We start from the raw sequence: 21036 nt of genomic DNA, 5'->3' as shown, positions 1-21036 counted from the left end.
AGAAATAATGTTTCAAGATGATTCGAACCTTACAACTTTCAATTTGAAAATGAATGGCTTAAACCTAATCACTAGGGCTAGTAAAGCAAGTTTTATGCCGGTAAGTTTTACATATACTGTTGTGCAATACTTTAAAACTAGACCCATGAGATTTTTATTCACATTGAGCGGTAACATTTTGTCAAAATGTTAAAATTCAGTGCTTACCTGGTTTGATTTTTAAAAGTATTTTTTAACATTGACATTAATAGCGTGTCAATTTTCATACATAATCATGTGTTTATGATACATATTTCTCTTTTTTTTGGTAAATATAACAATTATTATAATTTTACAGTCCGGAGACGAATCATTTTGTTTGTACATTTTTTGCCATCTAGGAACATATCAGGAGTCAGAATTAGTGCACCTTTTGCATATTTTAACTTCTCAGTAGTGCTTTTACTACTAAGGTAGCCTTTAACTTATATAATCCCTCTGATCATGATATCTTTAATGTAAAGTATTCATGAAAAAAGAAAATAAGCTCAAAATTCTTTGATCGGTGTGTAACACAAATCGAAAATTGTACGCAATAAACTTATTTTGATGTGAAAGGAAGCAATTCTCTTTGATACGGTAAATGGACCGTAACCAGGCAGTGAAAAGAAACTATATTTTTCAGTTCGTCCAACACGCAAAATAAAAATGTTGAAGGAGCATGTTACTCTTGTAGATAGGGAAGAAATCGAAATCGTGACGTGACAAATAAGCTGTTTCTAACATATACTTAAATACTGATTGGTTTTTGAGTCTTTTTTATATATATTTTGTCTTCTTTTTACAAACGTGAAGTGAATACCAGTTTTCAATAAAGACATCTACGAATGTTTCTATATTCAAAATTCTGCAATTTCATATTAATTCAAGCCGGTGTAGGGGGCGTGGACGGTAGCTTGCACTTTCAGAACAGTCCATGAACAGGCCCAATCAAACCGGATCAGTCTCATTTTCAATTTTACCGTTTTACCGTTTTGGATGTTCTTTAGGAATGCCTTTTCATTCCATTTTGTATCACTACAAGATAGTTTTAACAATGCGTACGAATTAATGAATTTGCATAACATGAATTTTTTTCTGTTAATCAAAAGCTTTATCCCAAAGCATTTAAATATCTCTAAAGCTTATAATTGAAATAATTACACTGGATATAGTTTCAAAATAGTCATCTTGCTTATGATTTATTTCATAATCTTTCCATTTATATGCAATAAGTTTTTGATCAGACTTTCGCGACTCTATACCAAAGCGCTATGAAAACACATGTGACAAGTGAGCAAACATGATTGCATTAAAATCAAAATAGAGATTGTGCATCTTGTACATTTTCGAGGTGTTTTTATTGATATAAAATATTCAGTTTCTTTCTTTTAGTGCCTTTTTATACATTGCATGACGCTATCATCAGATTAGATCCATCATAAATATATTTATTTCAATTCTGCAAGTAGTTCATTTTGTCTTTAAATTATAAGCTAGTTAAATTTTATCTTTCCGCCTCCAGATTCCAAACAATGCCTGGTTTGTTTGATACCAGGAGGCGGTAAGGAATGGTAAATGTCTTGAAATAAATATTCCATCTGATATGATAGGCTTTCGAATTATGATAAAAGAAACAGTAGTCGCTGAAACAGATGATACCGATAAGAGAGGACTGTAACATAACCGCCCATTCTTAAATAATATATACATATTATTTATATGCAGCAGAATACTGAGTGAATGTAAGGGACATAATGAACGTCTAAAACATTATGATACTGGATAATAACTTTCTCTTTCTAAGGACAATGTCTAAAATAAAGTTCATAAGATGCATGTTAACAGCCTCGCCCGGAAGAATGTTCTGCACTATCTTGACTAAAGGTCATTATATGACTTGTATTGTACATGATATACTTGTATTTGACTAAAATATAATCATAACTAAACTTGAACAGTTATAATCTTTACGTGGTACAGACAGTAAATTGCTTCATTTTATTCAGGACGTTTAAAATGGACCATGGTTTCGAGTGCTCTTGTAGAGCATAATTAACAAATGAAGAAAGAGAATTTTGGCAAATTGATGTAACAACACCGTAACTTTCCAAGAGTATTTCAATTGTGTTTATTAAAAACAAATATAAGCAGTGCCGAAACATAAGAACGTAATATACAGTATCAATTGAAACAATTACATATAATCGTTATTACTATGCTCAATATAATACAAAATGATTAGTATCCGAATTTAAGATACGACTTAACATATAAAAAATCTTTAAAATGTGAATACTTCATAGAAAAAGAATTATACATGTTTTTGTAAAAATGTAAATAAAACAAATATTTTCCATATTAATAAATAGCATAGTTAAAATAACACAAGAATAGTAAAACTGCAAAATTAATGTTTTAGCGTAAACATGCGAAGTGATATCGTATTAATGTAGTTTTACACGAGAAGAATCAATATCCTTCTTCTTAACAGGTATAAAAATCATAATATCGTTACATTAGATTGGATTATTACAATACTCAGGAACGCAATGATTTGTAGCATTGTATATATGTAATATAGCGCACTGTTTCAAAAATAATTATATATTCAGATCAGATAATTCTATCTCACTTGTTATATAAAGATATACGATATGGCACATATTTCGAGTGATTTTCTTACAAACTCACAATAACAAAATAAAAAATATAGAATATTTTCAATTTTAAAGATACCCTTAAAATACAGAATTTAATACACTGTATAGCAAACACGAAAAAAATGTTCCGAGTCATTTCACAAGAGTGTATATTATATCCAGACCTTTCTCTCTTACTCTTTCAACAACAACGACAACAACAACAGATATATTCATTAGCAGATAATTATTATCTGTTGTACGGAATCTACAAACTGCTGGTGATGCTCACTTGCTGAGAAACCTCATTATCTCTTATTGGCATATGTCCACATTTTCCTGGATGCTAATGAAATAAACAAACTGAAGCAGCTTTTAAACATAAACACTCGGTGAAGAAGTTTAGATTGTGTATTCTAGTAAAATGTCATACTTGTTATTTCTTCCAAATTTCACATTTAACTTGACCTTTGAACCCGGTGGTAGGTTTACCTTGCTGAAGTCAATATATCCTTCATATGTATCGGCTTCAACTTTCTCAAGTTTATGCCAGTCGTCGCCGGCCTTTATCTGTACATCAACAGCCTTAGGGATGTGATAGCGGAACTTAACGCCATAGTTGCACCCTTTCTGGATCATCATCGGTTCAAATACAAAACATCCCTCCTGTTTCCATAGGGGATACTGTTTTGGGAACGGCTCTACATAAGCATCGACGAACTTGACGTGAATCAGGTAATTGAATACGTTGATGAAATGGGGACCTGCTTGGCTGCCTGGTAAAGCGTATATTTCGAATTTATAAAACCCTGGTTGAGAAACAGCGATACTATAATGCATAGAATCTCCTAGATTTTGCATAAAAACGCAATTATTCATTTCTTGGATTGGGTCCATTCGTTTAAACTTTGTAGTGAACCTCGTCTTCTCGCTGTATCCTATTACAATGTCAACCTTATTTGTGTCAAGTCTGATGACTGGCTCATGGTGCGATACCGTTGTAAGTCCGTACTGTGCGAATTTGGCCTGCTCTCCGAGATAGCCCTCCGTAAGATATGGAATATCATCCTCCATTGTTTATAAGATATTAGCTTATCCTGTTTTCTTTTTTCAGATATCGTACTATTCACTTTTTGTCACTTCCTTTTTAAATTCAGTAACTGTTAATTTGGACAATATTATTCCTCGGAAATATCTTTACACGACTTATTCCCTCTTCAATCGTGAAACAATTGTATCACTACACAGGCAACACTCTGTCTGTAGTGTGTGTATAATCACAAAAACAGCTAAGTACCTAGGCTATAAAATCACTTTTAATACGTACTCCTCTAAACCAACACGGTATTACTTATTCCTCTGTTCTGCCGAATACTTTGCTTTTACCTTGATAACCTCTGCCAGATGCAGCCCACATGTATCATTTGTTACAAATAAATACTTGCACCTTTATAGCATCATAAAAAGATAGTTCACTTAACTGTTTTATCAATTGTATCCCACTCATAACATTCGCTCTTTATGCATCATCAACTTCAAGTTCAAAACAGCTACTTAATTTAGCCAGAAGCATTCGTTATTCGCAATCAGTCATTTGTAAAGCTATACCGAATATTATAAACGGCCGCAGTATTTTTTTTTCAATTACAAAATACCTGGCTGGTTGTGATATATAAATATTTATGCAAGGATTAGTTTCCGCCTAAACATTCGGTCAGATTAATATAACTGCGCGGTTATCAGGGAAAATCATGTGTGTATCCTCCTATAAACTATTGAATATTATTATTAAGATAAACATCTTTATATACGTTTCTGCCAGACCAGACTTATCCTGTAATATTCTGTACAAAATACAAGGCCACCAGGTAATCTACAGTTATAAATCAGGTATAACATGATTCTTATGTGATGCTATGGAATTATAGAGCGAAATTTATATAACAAGTAACTATACATACGTGAAGAAAATATATATGACACTATATACGAAAGATAAAATTAATATACAAAAGAAATATAAGTCAAACTGGAAAGCTTGCTTTCCATGTTCCTCACATAAATCATTTTCTATATAGACATTTTCTTTTAATTATTTCTAATCTAAGGACTTATTTTTGCATTTCAATTGATAGAGAATAAAAGTTGATAACATAATTCGGTAATTAATGTAGTCATTTACTTATTCATTTAGTCAATTTTTAAAATTACACTGAACAAAGTAAGGTAATGTACGTGTTGATATTCTGCATTGATCTTTTCATTATAAAATGAAAGGTAACACATGTAAAGCAGTTTACGTGATATATCACTTTATCAATAAAGATGTAAATACAGTATCAACGTTAAATATATAAAACGTTTAAAATGTACTATAACATCGTGCATAATATTGTTTATTTCATATGATTTTGCCACAAAGTAATTCAAAATATCTCGCCTCACTTGAGACTTTGATTTACGGCTATACGCCTACCTGACAGGAGAGATTTATTAGTAGGTGTTTTAATTTGAAGTAAATACAGGCACATATTGTTTTGTGAACATTTGTTTCTCTGTAAATCTAGAAGCTGTTTATCTTTCATTCTTAATTAATTCATTTTTTCTCCTTCTTCTTTTTTATATTTGTAGGCGGTGAAAACATACAAACATACGGTATGGATGAAAATTGTGCTTCTTTGAAATCTTACATATTGATGATGATATTCTAAAATCACTTACTACAAAAATAAATAACAAAATGAGTAAACACGTTATTGCATTTCTGAGCCAAAGCAAAAATAAATTTCGGTATATGTTAGAATATTTATTTTAGACAGATTAAAAAAAACATAGATAACATATTAGGCCAATAATATAGTTGTGTTTAAGTATTAGTTAGTAGGTGCCTTTACGATGTCTTGTATGAAATATTCTATTAATACTTGATTTATTCTTAATTGTTACTTTCTTCTTTACATATATATTACAGGAAAATTATATCTAGATTTTTTATGTTAAGAGTTTCATTCTTTTATTATTGGGAAAGGTTTATTCGCCAACCTCAGTGTAAATAAGAATAGATAACCTGATTTCAGTATAACAGTGAAAGACAACGCGAGTACATTGAGAAGAAGTGCCACCTGGCAAAGAGCCAGTTATATGTTTAACAATGCATGTATTATTTTGTACGGTGCAAAAACAGTTGGCACGTGTACAAAGATGATGCAGTCTCCGTTTTAATTACACCTTGTCTCTTTTAATTGTATGTGTCATCTAATACTGTAATTGTACCCACCTTATTTTCTAATAAGCAGAAAAAATGAAATGAATATCATGAAGTGTATTATTATAGAGAATTAAGTCATGTAATATGCAGCAACCCTATCTTTAAACTATTATCTTCTCGTCCTAATTTTATCCGATTATCGTATTGTTTTCGCTTAATTAGAACATTTTTCACTATTATTATCATAGCTTAAGAAGCACAGGCGGAAACTTGCTTGTAATACAATAAATCAATGCCTTAAAACAAAGTTTTACAGAACTTTAATTTGACGTTATAGTATTTTGTTTGTTTTATTTTTTGACAAATCCTTAAATTCATGCCTCGATGAATGAAACAGATCAATCTGAAGAAAAATAAGAAACTGCTTGATTCTTATCAAAGCTAGAAATGATTGACGTCAGTATCTTACTATGTATTTTAATGTGAAAGTGAAACAAATTTTATTTAACTCAAATTATTCGATACGTTCGCAAAACGTTTGCAATTCCACAGTTAATATGTATAACATATGATGATTTCTATTTCGTTTATTTTCCTTTATTGCAATGTAATTGATATTTAATATAAACTACTGTTATTAGCTTATTACTTCACCTTCATTCGGACTGGTTTGAATTAATTGTAATGCACGAGTCGTGACTCAGAAAAACATACACAAAAATGCTGTTATAAAGACGTTAAATGGATATAAAATTTAATATGCTTTTATTGCAGAAAAGGCGGAAATCTAATTACAAGTCACCGTCGCTTACCGATCTTTCCCTGTCCAAATATTTGGAAAATAAAAACATAGCCACAAATAACATTACATATGTAAGTAGACAAATGCATTTTACTTATAATACTTTCGCTAAACAAATGTATATTAAACAATGACTAAAGAAGCAAAGGAAGGAAATGTTGCTCGCATCATTGTCGACATGAAATTCATTATACATCATAGACATAATGGTATGTTATTTCTAAAAGGATTCTTCATATCTAGGTGCAACTACTTTAAAATGGTATTTACTAATTTACCCTCCGGTGGTAATCATTTCACGGATTCTTCTCATGAACCACAGGTATTCTATTGGGCTGCAATATTACAATGTGTAGTATGTAAGCATTACTGTGTTGTGTTATAAATTAATCGTTGTTTAAAACAGACAATGGACAGGGCATCAAACAATCAGGAGCATGTTGCACCTAGATCTGAAAAAAACAATTGATCCGTTGATGTTGTAATTATCAAAGATAACAAATAATTTAACCATATCTTAAATTAATAATTGATTATGATGCTTTAAATCTAAAAAAAATCCTAAAATCTATTAGATCAGATAACTTCATTTTCCCTGTATTTTATAGTGGTTTTCTTTCATCTTTTCTTTTTGTTTTATTTCAATTACTTTAATATTTCGAATTTCTGTATGTTAACTTCATTTGACACGTAAAGTGACCGACTATATTTATATGTAAACAATTTTAGTAAACCTCCAAAAGTTTCCCGGTGTTTGTTTTGTTTTCCGAAAACAATTGATTTGAAAACGCGCACATTTTGTAACAAATTCTCTTTTCCATGGAATCATGAAATACAGAACTTTTGCTTTTTGCTTTGCTTTTTATTTTCACCTGAGAGATTTTTACTCTTTCAGATTTATAATATAACTGTAAACAGGTGTTTCTCTCGTCAGCACAATCATTATCTTCATATTTCATACATGTTTTAACATGTGAGATACATTTCACACGTACTCTGTCTTCATTTTAGTAATGAACGAAAAGTAATTGTAGTAATTTATGAGAATTCGCCAATATTAGAGCAATGTTTAACAGAAAGATACTAGTAAAGGGTTCAAGTCCGGGCAAATTCTTGAGGTTTAACGGTAAAATTTATCTGGTTTAAGTAAATGTGTAGTATTTTTTTTTTAAATATTGTGACTTTATTAATACATTTTATATTTGGAAAGGGATGTCCTTCATAGCAATTTACAATGTGGTCATAAGTGACAATGCAAACATAATGGAAATATCAGGACACTCAAGTCTTGCCAAAATGATGTTTGTTGTGTACTTTGAAATGTCAGATGTAAATAAGATTTACCCATTTATCAGTAGAATAACAAGACCTTTAAGAAAATATATATCAAGCTTAAAGTCCCATTCTGCCTCAGAAATGCTTTCATTTTTATTTCTCAAAAACGTTTATGTTTTGTATCTTGCTAAGGTTTCCAAAAACATATTCATTTGCTATATACACGAACTATTATTTGCATCTTTAGTTCTGTTGGCAATAAGTATAATTATAGTGAATTAGTATTTTGTATGGAAGTCAAAATACTACTTTTTTGCATTTTGCTACCTTTACGACACATAACTGCATGTTCAGCACTACCTACTATTTTCAGTTGTAAAACATATAACATGCTCTTAATCTATTATTCAAATATTACTAAGCACATGTTTGACATTTCTAAAGAATAGAACAAAATACGGATGTCTGAGGCATAATGTACCATTAAGTAGATATAATATGTGAATTTATCATACTTTTAGAACATGTTTGAAAATATTATTATCATTGCAAGCTGTAGCACTATACGTCGTGATTAATAGAGTATTTAACAATGTAGTTCAGATCCACATCTCTTATATTTCTTACTTTATTGCTGTATCAAATCATTTAGATGAAACAAGGTAAACTACTCTTCCTGGACTGCCTCTTTTGTTTTGGCAGAGTAATCACATAGAATAAATAAGTTCATATATTTCATATATTAATCATCATGATTTATATAGAATATAATAAAACACATATGTTATTGTTGATTAAGCATATACAGCAGATTTTCATATACAACAATATACATGTATGTATACATGCATGAATATGAAAAAAATAGTAATGCATATCAATAAATTAGTGAGACTGTAATACAACACAAGTAATATATACAATCATTATATAACTTTAAACAGTACAAAAAGAAAGGTCTTATATATTACCGGCTTTCAATGAATCTGATCTTAATATAAATGCTTTATAACAATATATAGCTATTTTAACACTTACTTCCTTTCTAAACAATTAAATATGCTGGGTTTCTTGCAAAATAGTTGGATATATACTGTGTCCTAAGATAATCATACTGAGGAAATCATTGCAAAGTGATATTCATCTCCGATGTAATTATTGTTGTAAATAAAACATGTTCGGTCACTTATATTAATATTATTATGTCTACCTATTTCTATAAATAAATTGTGAGATGATAATCAGAGATTAGCCAAAGTATTTCTTAATTTCATAGAGTCAACAATCTTCAGAAAATCGGTCTTGATATGATTATACAAAAACAAAGAAGAACAAATATGTACACTAGGATGCCAAAGTGTGATATAAATATATTTTAAACGACCATGTAGTACTGATATATATATATATATATATATATTTAGCTTTATTGATTCTGGATACATTCACACATCATTAAATTGCAAGAGTGCTTGACTTTAGACAACCAATTTACAGTATTAGATTTTGTCTCTATCTCCAATCTCTGACAATAATTATTATTAATATAATTTAATATGCAATTGCTTGTTTTATTTTGATTTTATTTCATAAATAATTTTACAATTCTTACATGTCATGAAATGTACATGTTTAATAAAAATCAGCCTACCCATGCAAAGAATGAAATACTATCTGATGCCAATTTCATATTGAGCAACCATGAACTTTCTATGCGCGATTTCCAAATTTTCCGATGGCATGTTACCTCATACTTTACAACTATATTTTAGAATGACATCAAACAGTTTGAGCATATACTAATTGGAACTTGCTTATCTCTTGTTACATTTAATAATGAGCTCATAGTTCGTAGTGCTTTACCTTTAATTGCGTTGGTCGCGGGTATGTATGTAATACCGCTAGACAAAACAATACCTACCGGTAAGTAATTGTAATTAATTCCGTAATCTCTATATTTGATCTATGTATGTCCATTTATTAGTTTTATTCAAAACTCCACATTTTCTAAACATAATAATCTTAATCGTATCTACATTAACAGTAAGATGCCATTTGCTACAATACTTTTTTTTAACTATTTAAGGAATTCTGTAAACCTTGAGCAGACTCAGAACAGATATCGGCGTCATCTGCAAATAATATCAAATAAATCGATATTTGATCTAATGTTATACCATCATCTAAATTTTCTTCACAAATTTTCTATATCATTCAAATAGAAACTGAACATAATTAGAGAAGTTATCTTCCATTGAAAGAGGCCCATTTGGCTACTGAAAAAGTCTGACAACGTATTGACATGTTTCACACACAATTCAAAGTCAATAAAACAGCAAAATGGTTTCTTCTTACCATTTTTAACTGCTCAATCAAAGAATGTAATATAAAAATATCTACAGTGCTATAATCTGTTTTAAACCCAAACTGGGCATCCGTTATTTTCTCATTTTTCAAAGACCATTTCTTCAGCCTGTTATTTATAATCACAGTGAAAAAACTTACCAAAACAACTTGTTATCGTAATACCCCAACTGTGGAATCGGCCTTTTTATGTAAAGCAATAATAATACAGCATGACCAACATTTCGGGAAAGTTCTACTATAAAGAATGCTATTAAACAGCAATTGTAAAGGATTCACAATATCAATTATACATGCTGTAAAATATGTATATAAAGTACTCATATATAACATTCATATAAAATATCAACAGAACAAGCTTTGTAACTGCCTAAGCTTTAAGATTCTGGAACAATCTTTATATCACGTGCTATATTTTATCATATTATTCATTTGCAATTAATAAATTGAAACAATAACATTCTATAATGATATTTGATTTAAAATTAAGTTCGTTTAAGTTGTATTAAGTAGATTGAAGATTATTGTAACGCTCTTCGTAATGATTTTACATTCTTGACATTAGGTACATATTGCCTTCCGGCATTTAGAATAAAACGTTGTAATTATTTATCAATTCCTTAATTAAAGTCCTTTTCATGCACATACATAATTTACACGAAATAGCAATTTATACATTCATTATTTACTAGTAGACTGGTTTAAACATATTTATTTAAGCTCGACTGCGAAACGATATCTTGCAACTTACATTCAGCACTTTCGAGTCCGCTTCCTGGAACGAACCAGTACGGGTGTGGTATAAAGAAGCATGGTTGTGATCCCATTAAGGATCGAACCCAAGATCCCTGGGTTGAAAGGCAGACACCTTAACCACGCGGCCAGTAGACTACTATTAGCAACACAAATGTCATACCTGATTTGAAATTAAAGATATCTATATGCTAAGAACATGGTAAATACATGATAATTTAGTAAACTTTGGATATGTCTATTTACAAGAAGAGGGCTATGTGTTAGTTGCAAATATCTTGTCTAAAAGAGTTTAAAAACACGTCAAAGAACGAAACATATTACAACGGAAATAAAATCAGGTTTTAAATCATCCGATATCTCCATCAATCAGACAGAACTAACATGTAACTGGAACTTGAAATGAGTAAATCATGTTACAGTGACATTTAAAAGATATATAAAGTATTACCTGTATCAGTAAAATTGATGACGTTGAAGAATATTGAAATAGATTTAGGAACATTGACCGATTACTTGTTGTCTATACTTAAATTCATCAAGGACAGTTTATGTAACAAACACCTATATCAAGTATAACAAGCTGCTCATCCTCAAGTCTAGTCTAAGACTCTCGTATCTACCAGTGTCAATATTAACAGGTGCTAGTCCAAACAGCTTAATTTACAGAATGCCGACCTTTACTATATTTACTATACATTTAACTATATTCTGGTTGTTCCTGCTTAATATTTTTATCAGTACGATAAATTGAGTGGAGCCATTTAGCCGTAAATCGTTCCATAGTCAAAGATATTCAACCTGGTGCACAAAGGACATTTTAGCAATAGACACATGGAAACAGGATTGACTGCATCCCATTGCTTTGTTGTTTTTGTTTTTTTACATGATAACACAAGTTTCTACACCGGTTTGTCTTTTTCAAGGCAAAAGCGCAAGAAGTCTTGGGTCAGCGAACACTGACCACAGCATGAGTTCCATCTTATGTCTTGTTTTATGCAACCCATTTTTTGCTTTTGTTTCGTTTTGTTGTGACATCCATAAAAACACACTCACTCAGATTGAAACAGCATTGGAATTTATTAACATAAACTGTAAAAGCAGGAATTTCAGCTTAAACAAAGTACCTAAATTCTGTTAAATACTGACAGGGATATAGATTACAGATGTTTATATGATCTATATCTCTGATACTTAAAAGCAGAAATTTAGACTTTAGAAAAGGAAGAAAAAGACACAGACATTATATAATTATGAAAGTAGCTTGTCTGTTTCTCGGGTATACGATATCATTGTTATTGATTCCCTGTGGTTATACAGAACAGTTATCTAAATATTTTAGCGTATTCATAAATGCCAAACTTACTCATTTAATATCTCTTATCAGATTATGCAAGATAAATTGTTTCAAATGTCAAGATAGTACTGGCAGCGTTGTCATCTCCCTCAAAATTTTGTCTTGCAGTGCGGTAATATTTTAGAATCAGTGCACGAGACGTGTACGTGAATAGAAGTTTTGTTCACAAGCGAATATTTCCCAACGTGATACCATGCAAATGATAGTAATCATTTGATGAAATATTTCCGGTATCCCTCTATGTTATTACATTACCATTTATTTATGCCAGTGTAATTTTTTTAAGCATTTCGTAATATCTCACAAAACCTCGCTTTTATTTTATGAATCTTATCACGTTAGACTCATAACTTTTCGAACATATTCTTTCTATCATCTGTTTATAAAACTAAGTATCAGATATTATAATAGTTTGTATGATGTTACTTATTAGGCTATGACAAAAAGCTCTGGGATATGACTTAAACGTAATAAGCTTATTCAAAATTAACGATTTCATTGAAGGCTTTTTAAATACATACAGTTGCTAACAATTATTCCTGTTCAAGTTAAAGATCATTTTGTAAACCGGAAACTCTGTTTATCCTTTCCGGATAATCATATTTATCTAATCAAAATACCACCTAGGAAGAAGCAATCTCAACATTGGTAAACGGTCATGAATCTGTCCTAATCACAGCGCGTACATGTACAGATAAATATTTTTATTGAAGTAATATCTACATAGTATACTTCATATGAGGTCTTTCCAATGATCATGTAGTAAAGGAAGACATTAGGTCCATCCCGTTCGTTATTTTCGTCACAAGTGGCAATAATGATAAAGCAAAGCACAGCTGACCTCTAGGAGGTAACTCAATGTTAATAGATATATGTTTTCACATAAAACAACTTTACTTATTTTAGATACTTCGTGCTCAATATGTGATGGTTATAAAAACGTACTGATCATATAAAGATTTTATCAAGGTCAATTGTTTTTAAACATAAAAATTGCTCTTCGTGGCCATTTTCTAATCATCATATTATCTATATTGTAGATTATAACGGTATAATATTCAAGTATTTTATCTATTCTACTCATTGTTAAAGTTTGTTTTATTTTGACACATATTCACCTACTGTATAAATGGTATTGGGTTTTTGTCTTAAAATCAAATATCATTTGCTATTATGAAACTGTGTTGCTCGAGCTTCTTTTTTTCCCCATTAAGTTATAACAGGGTCTACCCTGGTGCATCAACATACTTGCTATGGATTCATTGATTCATTGATATGGAATATAACTATGGAATACAACTACAAAGTGAACACTTCTTATAATAAACAACTCCTAGTGATAAAACTAAGAAATCAATTTTAAAGTTCAATTAGATATCAACTATGCGTTCTATATACCTAATTTGCGATGTCTTCATTTTTATTGTTTTCTGTTAGTTTGGTACCACACCGCTTTTCATGGAATGGCACAATTTCAAGTGTCACATTGAAAATTCCAAGAATACCGCCGTATTTAAACACATATATTTCAATAGTCATAGCGTATTCACACACATTGCATATTTTAGTTTCCGTACATTCCAACTATGGTTGTGACCCCAATATTGAAATTTATGCATTGCATAATACAGGATGGTACGTGATCAAGCTCACGGAGGAATTTTGGACACCGTTATGTCCATTTAAAAACATGTTTCTGTGCCAATTTGACAAAATGGAAAATTTAAATTCCACGGTTAAGGTCGCGCATAGTGGTCTAAAGTCCACAAATATATGAAAATGTGTATATTGACATGATGTAACACGTACATTTTAAAAAGAAGTTCCAATTTTCATCGCAATGAAATAGTTCCAAATTGTAAAGTGTACACCAGCTCTCTTAACATCTTCATGAATAACCTTATAAATGCTAATTTTCTTATTATTTCAAATACCGCAAAACGATCTGATTTTACCAGCTACTGAAAAAATTCACTTACGTCAAAAATATCAAGATGTTTGTTACATTTTAGACAATACATATTCACGTAATACCGTAAATTGTGCAACATTTTGTCGTTTGTGAAATAAACTAGAACTGTGTCCAAAGGACACGGATGCCCCCACTGTACAGATGTGCTCGTAAACAAGAGCATGCATATCTGTATGGAAGTTTAAGCAAAATCTGCCATCCGGTTAAAGAGGAGCTGCGTTCACAAAATTTCTATATGGTATATAGTGAAAAAATCAACAAAAGGCCATAACTCTGTTAAATTTGGTCGCAGCAAAAATTCCTTCCTTTACTTCCATCTACACGTTAAGGTTGTTCATCCCTGGAAGTTTAAGCAAAATCTGCCATCCGGTTTAAGAGAAGTTGCGTTCACAAAATTTTTATATAGTTTATAGTGAAAAAATCAACAAAGGGTCATAATTCTGTTAAATTTGGTCGCAGCAAAAATTCCTTCCTTTTCTTCCATCTACACATTAAGGTTGTTCATCCCTGGAAGTTTAAGCAAAATCTGCCATCCGGTTTAAGAGAAGTTGCGTTCACAAAATTTTTATATAGTATATAGTGAAAAAATCAACAAAGGGCCATAATTCTGTTAAATTGGGTCGCAGCAAAAACTTTTTCCTTTACTACTCTCTACACATGAGGGTTGTTCATCCCTGGAAGTTTAAGCAAAATCTGCCATCCGGTTTAAGAGGAGTTGCGTTCACAAGATTTCGAGACGTACGGACGGACGGACAGAGGTACGGACGGACGAACAAGTGCAACGCTGTATGCTACCCACTTTGTGGGGCCATAAAAACTGTTACGCTTTAAAGATATTATACCTTTGTTTAAATATATAACATTAAGAAAAAATGACATTTACAAACAGGAGTAGATACATTGTTCCTACGTTTTTTTAACATGATATAACTGTACATGTACATGTAATGTTCTAATCTCTCAGAGAAAATACATGTTTCCTTGTATCTAGAATCAATTTAGATTTTTTTTATGTTCATGTATTCACAAAAAACCAATCGCTGCATACATATTGTAGAATATAATATATTGAATCCATATGTAAACATTTTTTAAAATCTTAGTATGTAATTGATAAATGCCAGAAATAAAAGATTGTATCTTTAATCAAGATATAGTTCAGACTTGGTCAAAAATAAGCGATGCAAGATAGTCTGTACATTACAGATTATTATACTGCACGTTTGTAACGTCGCTTTTCGTTAGATAATCGTGATGTTAATAAACATGTCAATATTTAAAGAAAACTCTTTTTTTTTCTCTAAAAAGAGAAGTTTGCCGTATTATAAATTTATTATAAAGATTTTTGACAGGATATATGGCGGCTCGAGTTATGTATACAAAGAACCGTTTATATAGGGCCATATAACCTGTCAAAAATCTTTAAAAACAATAATATAACTGCCAGTTTATAACGTATCATAACGTAACGTAATGTAACATAAAACCTTAAAGTGATTTATAAACCAGTTTTTTTTCTTTCTCAAATATAGGCTCATTCCTTCCTTTTTTTTCTTTATACAAATCAACATATTAGTTTCATATGATATGTAAAGTAAGGTGTTTCAAAAAGAGATAATTAATATGAATTATGCATAAAATAAAAACAAAATAAGTTTCTACCAATGAATATATGGATTGTTATTTATTCTTTTTTATAAGTATACTGGTTAAGTTAGGACAATATATGATAAGAAAAGTTACAAGAAGACAACTGTTATATGTAAATTTTGTATAATTAACATACTTCAAAATGTATATGTGTTCAGTTTAATAGAATACAATGATATAATTATATAATAACATTAAACATAAATGAGGATTTCAAGAATAAATATCAGAGAATGTTTTTTTCCCCCAATATACTTGAAGATATCATAAGAAAGTTACAATAAGACAACTGTTATATGTAAATTTTGTATAATCAACATGCCTCTCTATATATACGTGTTCAGTTTAATAGAATACAATGATATAATTATATAATAATATTTAAACATAAATGATGAGTTCAAGAATAATATCAGAGAATGTTTTTTTTTCCCCCAATATACATGTACATGTATAACCCGTTTTGACTTATCAAAAGATAAACTACATAAAAAGAGACTATATTAAGAGATTTCTCTAACCAGAGACGCTGATTCCCTTATGATTTGTACTTGTTTTATCATATAATTCTTGCTGTAGATTTCATGTACGATAGTTGTATCGATTTTTTTTACCAATCGTTATCATGTATCTAATGCGCAATGAGGTCATAGGTATACCATATCATTTTTAAAATCTAAGGGAGATAACTTGATGCTCAACATCAGTTTTATAATCAAATAAATAACATCTGTAACATTAAAGGTATCTTTAGATACCTTTAATGTATTAGTCCAGTCATTCTAGCCCGAAAATGGCCAAAGGTAGAAAAAATTGCAAAATAATTTATTTGCATGTTTTTAAGTATTTTTATATGTGTAGAATAACGTGATAAGGGTTTAAACTCTTTTGCTTTGGCGGAAAACACTCAAATATTTGAAATAAAACATGCCTTAAACTTTTGCTAGAATTAGACTGAATTGACAGAGCTTGTTTAATTTTTCTATGTTTTTCCGTTTAAATTGTTCGTTTCATTGTTTTTGAGCCATTGAAGACAAAACATGTTTGTAGAAACTTGTGGTTTCATAAACTTGGCCATTTTTTTTATATTTAGATCATATTTGTCATATGTCGGGGGTAAAATATTACCCCACCCACTTTTTCAGCAAAGACAACACGTTCTCAAGTTTTTACTTTTAAGATACTCATTGAAACATATCATTCAGTTGATGTATCTAAGTGTTATTCTTTGAAAGTAATAATAAACAATAAAGAAACTAACTTTCAACCATTTTACTACATTCATGACAAAAGGGTAGATAATTTACTCCACCTATTTCAAAAAGAAATATTACAATAATTAAAATACAAAATGACATAAATTATTCAAATCTCTATTGTACACAAAATATATTATCTTTTTAGACTTGTTCCCAATTGATTTCAAAGTTCATTTTATTTTTAAAGCTTCATTTTGATTTTATATCAAATGAAATTCATATACATATATATCTGCAAATAACCGTCAATTATATAGATAATTTAGGTCGCTAAAATTAAAGCTACAATTCAAATTAGTTACATTTTGTTTGTCAAAAGGCTATTACACAATCAAGGTATATGGTAGACATCAACAAAGCATTAAGAGCAGTATCTATCATGAAATGACCTCTTACAGCTTTTTGAACAGACTTCCCTGTCAACATGTGGATAACTGCGTTTGGAGCATATACTGTCTCCAATATTTCCTGCAATTCTGTGTTAGTAAAAATGTGCCCTATGCATCCCAAGAAACTCATCTGCATATGAAATCCACCTAGCCTCAATACTATTCGTTTTAATGGACTGCCTGTAATCTGCTCTCTAACTAGTGTATGAGCTTTCAGGTAAAGAGGCTGGTCAAAAGTAATAACAGGGGTCACACCAAACTTCTCTGCTTGATTCACAACAAACCATAAGGTCGAGTTAATACACGTAAGATCAGTTGGTGCCATATCAATCATTGGCAAAAATGTCACATTTGCTGTACCAGGATGTGCTCCTTGCTGAAATGTCTGCATAAAGCCGGACTAATTAGGCCTTGTCTGTTTTGAAATCCAAACAGTTTTGACAAAAAGGTTTGCAGAATTGAAGAGGGTCATATTTTTAAGGGAAATATCAGTTAGCTCCTCAAATTTGACGGACGACACTGTATTCTCAGGTGGCTTGTAATACTTTATGTCTATGTTAGCCTCCGATAAATTGCTAAAGTTGGCATTTGCGTCTTTGGAATTCTTGTATTGGGTCTTCTGTCCAGGAGTTTTACATGAAATGATGCCATTCCATGAAAAGTATTATGTCCATCAAGTGTACAAGAATTGTGGTCTACATTGTCGGCTACAAATTGCATAAACTGTCCAGGGAAATAATCTTGGATAGATGTGGTGTTTGAAGCTGCTGCATTCATTTCAAAACTTTTGAACTTCACCATAGGATGCACAAAGACCTAACTGAAACAAAGTTTCAACAAGGAATTTAGAACCAAAATCTGGTGGTGCATTTTGTACACCTAGACCTAATTGTAATGGGCAAATGACATTTTAGGCATGCATGCTTGCATTATTGCTTGGCCAATAGTAGCTATTTTTTTACATCACTGTTTTCTCAACAAATATATTGTTCAAAAATACAAGCAAACTTGTTGGCAGAAAAGCTAAATTTTCTTTAAGTGATTTTACATTTTCTGATGAAGGGTAGAAAGATTTATCACACTGTATTGATTGTATGTCATTTTTGATAAGTTTAGGCAGCAGTTTATGATATTTTCTCGTTCGTCAGAGTGTTCATTTTGCTGCCTCTTGTGAAAGTTATGAATTAATACTTGATGCAGTAGTTTTAAGGTTATGATGTCACTTTTTACCATCAAGATTCCCAATAACAATATCAGAACCAAAGTGTTCTATAAGCTTATTTTTCATATGTTTTGCAGTATAAGACTTGTCACCACAAAGTTCGGTCATTTTTTTTGACAAGATCACTCATATGACTTTACTTCAGATGTTTCGACATAACGCACAAGTTCATCAAATGCAAATTGTTGATCTCTATTGATAGGCCTCCCCGGACTTTTTGCACTAAGTTTTTTGGCGTTTACTTGTATTTGATTGTATTTCATAGGGTATGTCTTTTCAGTCCTGAAGTTTGTATTCATATTTGATGATAACTGCATCAGCAGCAGGCAGGTCAACTAATGTGTTCTATTCGCCCAAGCACAGCAATACCCCACAAGTCATTTTCTCTCTTTTAACATTTCCGAATAATTGTATCTTGAAAATCTAAAGTTTTAACATCCCACACATCACCACCCCTTTTCTTTTTGTTTGATTAGCATAATTTTGTGCAGAATAGCAGTCAGATTTTATATTAAAGTTCTCTTCTGATCTCAACGTCTGCTGTTTCTTTGGTCATCCACCATGTTTTGTGCCACAACATAAATTGAAGATTAAACCATCTACGCATAAGAAGTTTGATTAAAGACCGAATTAAATATAAAGTAGTTTGCTTGTGTGGCAACAGTAAACAAGAGGGCCAAATGATGGCCCTAGATCGCTCACCTGAAATTATCAAACTTCATCCAAAAAATTACCTATAGACAAGCATTCTGTGACCAAGGTCTGTGTCATGACAGGTTGAGTCAAAAAATGTGACCACTACAGTGTTAACAAGGATTATCCCATAATTTGAGCAGTGCGATACTAGTTTTTTTACCAGGTGATACATATTCAAATTGAAACTAGAAATCATTCAAAACAAATTTTCAGACCCAATTTCCAGGATTACTTGGATCAAAACAGTAAGCAACTAGAGTGTTAACAAGATTTTTTATTTTTAAGCTCCGGGACCTACTTTTCACATTTTATTTCAAATCATTCCAAAGGGCAATTCCCTAGAAAATCCTAAACCAAATTTTGGATGATAATTAAAGTCAAAAGGGTGCCCACTAAAAATGTTAAACCCAAGGGTTTTTTTCCTATTTGGGCGTGTGCCCCTATTTTTTCACCCCAAGGGAAGGGGCCCCATTTCGTTTGGGACTTAAAAATTTCATCAAAAAAAAAACTTTAAAACCATTAAACCCGAAATTTTTATCAAAAAACATAGCCACTAGGGGTTTTAAAAAATTTTTTTCTATTTTTAGCCCCTTTGGCCCTTAGTTTTTCATCCGGATGTCCAGGGTTCATTTACCCCAGCAATGACCTAGCCCAATTTTCCTTTAACCAATTTTTATGACAATTAGTCAAATTGTACCACTAAGTGTTAACATTGTTTTTTTTATTTTTAGCCCCTGTAAACCTAGTTTTTATCGAGGTGAGACCATGTTTCCGAACTCAATCCGAGCTATCAACCTAGACAACATTTCTTGATCAAGTTTGGGAATGATGATTGGGAATGCAAAATGTTGACCCGCTAAAGTTAACGAAAGGTTTTTTCCTTTTTTAGCTCCGGGACCTACTTTTTCAATTCCGAGAAATGACCAAATGTTCGAACTCAATCCCTAACTATAAAAACTTAGAATGTCTATTTCCTGATTAAAGTTTTGATGCGATTTGATGGCAAAAAGTGACCATTAGAGTGTTTCACAATTTTTTTCTGATTTTATAGTCCGGTGACCTAAGTTTTTGGCAATTCCTCAATGATCGTGAGCCATAAATTGAACTATCCGGCTATTTTATCTTAAAACAAGGCATTCTGAAAAGTTTGATGTTGCTTGGGGTCAAAAAATGTGACCACTAGAGTGTGTTCACAAGGTTTTTCTATTTTTTAGCTCTGTGACCTAGTTTTTCATCAGAGATGACCCATGTTCGAAACTCATCCAAGCAATTGACTAGACAAGCATTCTGACCAAGTTTGTTTTGATGATTGGTTCAAAAATGTGACACTAGAGTGTTCACAAGGTTTTCTATTTATAGCTCCTGTGACCTACTTTTTCATCCGAGATGACCATGTTTCGAACTCATCCAAGCTATCACCTAGACAAAC

General features: G+C 31.2%; 1 protein-coding gene across 1 annotated transcript; it reads right to left on the bottom strand.

Moving 5' to 3' along the window:
* Positions 1-2125: 2125 nt before the first annotated feature.
* On the bottom strand, positions 2126-4410 carry LOC132749861 (uncharacterized). The gene has a single exon (XM_060739774.1). It carries the CDS (start codon positions 3732-3734, stop codon positions 3063-3065), a length of 672 nt encoding a protein of 223 aa, XP_060595757.1. The 5' UTR covers positions 3735-4410; the 3' UTR covers positions 2126-3062.
* Between the last annotated feature and the right edge of the window lie 16626 nt (positions 4411-21036).

This window comes from Ruditapes philippinarum, unplaced genomic scaffold (genome assembly GCF_026571515.1).
Source record: "Ruditapes philippinarum isolate M1 unplaced genomic scaffold, ASM2657151v2 ctg1493_1_1_1_1, whole genome shotgun sequence".
NCBI lineage: Eukaryota > Metazoa > Mollusca > Bivalvia > Venerida > Veneridae > Ruditapes > Ruditapes philippinarum.
The sequence above is the reverse complement of the archived record's forward strand: the minus strand, read 5'-3'. Positions and strand labels throughout refer to the sequence as shown.

Coding starts and splice junctions, on each gene's coding strand:
- LOC132749861 (XM_060739774.1), bottom strand. CDS start 3,734: ATGGAGGATGATATTCCATATCTTACGGAGGGCTATCTCGGAGAGCAG.